Source organism: Citrus clementina, unplaced genomic scaffold (assembly GCF_000493195.1).
Source record: "Citrus clementina cultivar Clemenules unplaced genomic scaffold, Citrus_clementina_v1.0 scaffold_3, whole genome shotgun sequence".
NCBI lineage: Eukaryota > Viridiplantae > Streptophyta > Magnoliopsida > Sapindales > Rutaceae > Citrus > Citrus x clementina.
The window spans coordinates 22,943,535-22,949,245 of record NW_006262339.1 but is presented as its reverse complement, the minus strand read 5'-3'; the positions used below and the strand labels follow the sequence as shown (position 1 = coordinate 22,949,245).

The following is a 5,711-nucleotide window of genomic DNA, read 5'->3' as shown; positions in this document are numbered from 1 at the left end:
AGGAGTAACTAGTAATTCTATTTTGGTCTTTTTGGCTTTCTATGTTGCTTGCGACTTTGTAATAACTCTTGTTATATGATCTTTGGTATTAACGTAGAATGAAATATTTATTGCTCTTGTTTACAATATCAAATTTTCTTAGTTACACTACTTATTCAGTACTCTGCGCGCTTGCACGACCTTTAGCTATGAATTATTTACCCCTTTTTAATTATTTATTTATTCTCCGTGTTATAGTCAAGAGATGTCACGTAAGGGAGGTGCTAGGCATGCCTCTAGCTCGAGAGATGTTTTAGGTATCGCTGACGACGCTGACCCAACCTTGCACGAGATGGCTAACGAAGGAAATCCTATGATGCGCGCAATGCTTAGATTGATGGAACAACAAAGTAAGTTAATTCAAGATATGGCTAGAGGCAGAGTTGGGGCACAAGAGAATGTGCCAGTTGAAAGGCAAGGTGGCGCAAGAGATCATGGGGCTATGGTGAACTTAGAACGATTTAAGAAATTGGGACCACCTACCTTTCAGGGGACTGCCGATCCCATGGTTGCAGAGGCATGGCTAAAACAGATGGAGAAGATATTTGTGGCTATGGGTTGTAATGATGATCAAAGGGTAATATTAGCCTCATTTGTCCTTCAGGGTGAGGCAGACCACTGGTGGGATGCCAAATCTCGTCTCATAAGGGCTGGCTTGCAAGATGCACCCATTACTTGGGAGTTATTTTTGGAGGCTTTTCATGAAAAGTATTTTCCTGAACGAGTTCGACATCAGATGGAGGCTGATTTCTTGAGGTTGACTCAAGGAACAAAGTCTGTTGCGGAGTATGAGGAACAATTTACTGCCCTCTCTCGTTTTGCTCATACCTTGGTTGCTAATGAAGGTAGTAAGTGTAGGAAGTTCCTGGAAGGGTTACGTCCTAACATTAAAGGGCGATTGACCATCCTTAAGATTAACAATTATGCCGATTTGGTGGACCGAGCAATTCTTGCGGAGAAGGATATTCTTGAAGCCCAAGTTACAAGGGATCAGAGAAATAAGAAGAATCCACAAGGTGGACCGCAAAATGGAAGTTCTTATAGGCAGGGCACTCACTCCCAGAAGTATAATGGTGGAGGTAACAAATGGGATAACAAGGGTGTTACTGGTGACACCGCTCGGAGGAACTACCCCATTTGTCGACATTGTGAAAGGAGGCACCCTGGTGAATGCCATTGGAAAACTGGAGCTTGTTTTGCTTGTGGAGAATCTGGGCATAGGATTATGGATTGCCCAAAGAGACGTAGCGAGACTACAAATACTCCGACTAACGAAGGGCAGAGGAAGAAACCGAGGGTGCAAGGGCGTGTTTTTGCACTAACAGAAAAAGATGCTGAGGTGTCCAATGATGTAGTATCAGGTACATTGTCCTTATTCTCTAGAGAAGCCAAAGTTCTTTTTGATCCTGGTGCTACACATTCATTTGTATCTTGTGTGTTTGCCCGTTATGCTAATGTGCCTATCACACCACTGGATGTTCACGTGACAATTAGTACCCCTATGGGGGATTGCCAGTTTATAGATCATGTCTATAAGTCATGTGTGATCAGATTGTGTGATAAAGAATTCCTTGTGGATCTCCTACCTTTAGAGATGCACGATTTTGATTTGATTTTGGGGATGGATTGGTTAGGACCTTACCATGTTTCAATAGATTGTTTTGCTAAGGAAATTATTTTTCGCCTACCTGGCGAGGAAGAATTTCATTTTCAAGGGAATCATAAGAGTCATAAAGCTTTGATTTCTATGGTTAAGGCAATGAAAATGCTAAAGAAGGGGTGTGAAGGATTTTTAGCGTATATAGTTGCTGACCATCCCGATGGGGCGTGCCTTGAAGACATACCTATTGTAAGGGAGTTTATTGATGTATTTCCTGAAGATCTTCCGGGACTACCCCCAGATCGAGAGGTTGAGTTTACTATAGAATTAGTTCCTGGTACTACACCTATATCCAAGGCACCATATCGGATGGCACCCATTGAATTAAAAGAACTAAAGGTCCAGCTACAAGAATTACTAGATAAGGGTTTCATTCGTCCTAGTGTGTCGCCTTGGGGTGCTCCCGTTTTGTTCGTAAAGAAGAAAGATGGTTCAATGAGATTGTGTATAGACTACCGGCAGTTGAATATGGTTACCGTCAAGAATAAATACCCTCTTCCCCGAATTGATGACCTCTTTGATCAATTACGAGGTGCAGCGGTATTCTCTAAAATTGATTTACGATCTGGCTACCATCAATTGAAAATAAGAAGTGAGGATGTATCGAAGACAGCTTTTCGAACTCGTTATGGACACTATGAGTTCTTAGTTATGCCTTTTGGATTAACTAATGCTCCTGCAGTGTTCATGGATTTGATGAATAGGATCTTCCAACCTTATCTTGACCAGTTTGTCATCGTCTTTATTGATGACATATTAATTTACTCTAAGAGTAAGAAGGAGCATGAGACGCACCTGAGGATTGTATTAGAAACATTGCGGAAGAAGAAGTTGTATGGAAAATTTAAGAAATGTGAGTTTTGGCTTGATCGTGTGATGTTTTTGGGACATATAGTGACGAAGGATGGTATTTCAGCAGATCCAGCCAAAGTGGAGGTAATTGTGAATTGGGAAAGGCCTGCTAGTGTGACTGAAGTAAGGAGTTTCTTAGGATTGGCAGGTTATTATAGGCGCTTTGTCAAAGGATTTTCTAGCATAGCAGCACCATTGACTAATTTGACTAAGAAGAATGTGAAGTTCAATTGGGATGAGGCATGTGAAAAGAGCTTTCAAGAGCTCAAGAGTCATTTGGTGACTGCCCCTGTTTTAACTCTCCCTTCTGAAGGTGGAGGTTTTGTGATTTACAGTGATGCTTCCAGAAAAGGTTTGGGTTGCGTTTTAATGCAACATGGTAAGGTTATAGCATATGCTTCTAGGCAGCTAAAGAATCATGAACAAAACTACCCAACACACGATTTGGAATTGGCTGCTATAGTGTTTGCTCTAAAAATCTGGAGACACTATTTGTATGGGGAGACTTGTGAGATCTTCACCGATCATAAGAGTTTGAAGTACTTGTTTACTCAAAAGGAATTGAATTTGAGGCAAAGAAGATGGTTGGAGTTGGTAAAGGATTTTGATTGTTCTATTAATTACCATCCAGGTAAGGCAAACGTGGTAGCAGATGCCTTGAGTAGGAAATCATCTGGGTGCATGGCTCATCTTATCACCATGCAATCTCATTTGGTAAAAGACTTGAGGAGATGTGGGATTGAGGTAGTTACTCATGGGCAAGCAGACGTGTTAGCACATTTGACAGTCCAACCCACTCTAATTGATAGAGTTAAGGTAGCTCAGAAGAACGACATAGAACTCAATAAAATCCGTGAAGATGTGAGCAAAGGACATAAGCCCGGATTTAGACTTGATAATGGGGATGGATTATGGTTGGGACAAAGGTTATGCGTGCCAGCAGACGAAGAGTTGAAGGCGGAGATCTTAAGAGAAGCTCATGAATCATCTTACAGTATGCATCCTGGTAGTACTAAGATGTATCGTGATCTAAAGCAAAGTTTTTGGTGGAGGAATATGAAGAGAGATATTGCTGCTTTTGTGTCTCGGTGTTTAGTCTGCCAACAAGTAAAGATTGAGCATCAAAGACCAGCAGGAACTTTACAAACGCTTCCTATTCCTCAGTGGAAATGGGAACACATAACAATGGATTTCGTTTCTGGATTACCTCGTTCTAGGAGGGGATGTGATTGCATTTGGGTAATTGTTGATCGATTGACGAAATCAGCTCATTTCTTGGCAAGGAAGAGTACAGACAATGTAGGGCAACTAGCTAAGTTGTTCATTAAGGAGATAGTGAGGCTTCATGGAGTTCCAGTGTCAATAGTGTCTGATAGAGATCCACTGTTCACTTCAAGATTTTGGGCTAGCTTACATAAAGAGTTGGGGACGAAATTGAGATTTAGCACTGCTTTCCATCCACAGACAGATGGGCAATCCGAAAGGACTATTCAAACCCTTGAGGATATGCTTCGAGCTTGCGTCCTAGACTTGAGTGGTGGTTGGGAAGAGCACCTAATGTTGATCGAATTTGCTTATAACAATAGCTTCCATTCGAGTATTGGCATGGCACCATTTGAGGCATTATATGGAAGAAAGTGTAGGTCCCCAATCTGCTGGGATGAAGTTGGTGAAAGAAAACTTTTGGGTCCAGAATTAATACAGATTACTGTTGATAAAATCAAGTTGATTAGAGGACGTCTTCAAACAGCTCAGAGCAGACAAAAGAGTTATGCAGATCGTCGTAGACGTGAGTTGGAATTCGAAAAAGGAGATTTTGTTTTCTTGAAAGTATCGCCATGGAAAGGGGTGTTTCGGTTCGGGAAGACAGGAAAGCTTAGCCCTAGATTTATTGGACCATTTGAGATTTTAGAGAGAATTGGTCCGGTGGCCTATCGCATAGCTTTACCACCAAGTCTGTCTAGGCTTCACAATGTATTTCATGTGTCTGTGTTAAGAAAGTACATTGCAGACCCTTTACATGTGCTAGACTATCAACCGATTCAGATAAATGAAGACATGTCGTATGAGGAACAGCCTATTGAGATTGTCGATCGAGACGAACAAGTATTAAGGAATAGAGTTATTCCCCTAGTGAAGGTACGATGGATGAATCATTCTATTGAGGAAGCCACTTGGGAGAGAGAAGCAGAAATGTTGGAGAAGTATCCTCAACTCTTCCATGCATAAGGTAACCTTTTAATTTCGAGGACGAAATTTTTGTTAGGAGGGGAGAAATTGTAACGCCACAAATTCCCATACATATTAAATTATGGAAATTGGGCTTTCATTGAGAATTATGGGTGGCCTATAACCCTTATTTAGAAAGGGGTACTAATTAAATAGAGGTTATTTATGAGATCATTTTGGAAAAGGGCTATTTTTCCTTATTGAATAGGGTTTCTTAAGATCCCCTATAAATACATACTTTTCCCCCTTCCATAACCCTAAGTTCACAACGTTTATTATTCTTCTCTGCTGCTCTTTACGCTCCTACCCAAATCTTAGGATTCAAACCTTTGTTTAGGAGAGACTCAAAGCGACGGGTAAGTTCACAACGTTTATTCTGAACAGCATGAGTATCTCGAATTTTTAAAGCTATATTTTCTGAACGAATTTTCTTATAAAATTTATATTTCTGGAAACTAGACATGTAGGGCTTCTTGATTAAATTTTATTTCATTAAATTCAACTTCGTTTTCAATTTTATACGTATTTTGGAAATAGAAACCACTGCACTGGAAATCCACGATTCCAGTATTGTGATCAGATTCACAAGACTATTTGTACCAGCAAATGAACTCAAAAAATTCTGAAAGTTTATATGTATGTTAATATATGTGTCTAGGATTCGCAGTTTTAATTTCATAATTTTCTGATTAGTATTTTATTTTATAAAAATCACGGAACCCGTTCTGTTTGGTTTAGATTATGTGAAAACAGTTTCGAATTTGCTGAGAAGTAAATAGTTTTTAAAATGTTTTTGATATCGGATTCTCTTGTAAATTTTACATGGGGTACTCATGGATGTCCAGAATGGTTCCATAGGATTTTATATCATTCTGAGACTTGGATTAAGAGTTACAATTCCGAGAATCAGACCTGTACGGGTATGAATTAG

General features: G+C 40.0%; 1 protein-coding gene across 1 annotated transcript; it reads left to right on the top strand.

Annotated features, from left to right (window-relative positions):
• The first annotated feature begins 244 nt into the window (after positions 1–244).
• LOC112099710 lies at positions 245–1,422 on the top strand. The gene is made up of 2 exons (XM_024187155.1): positions 245–1,344; positions 1,401–1,422. Exons 1-2 carry the CDS (start codon positions 245–247, stop codon positions 1,420–1,422), a joined length of 1,122 nt encoding a protein of 373 aa, XP_024042923.1.
• The last annotated feature ends 4,289 nt before the right edge of the window (positions 1,423–5,711 follow it).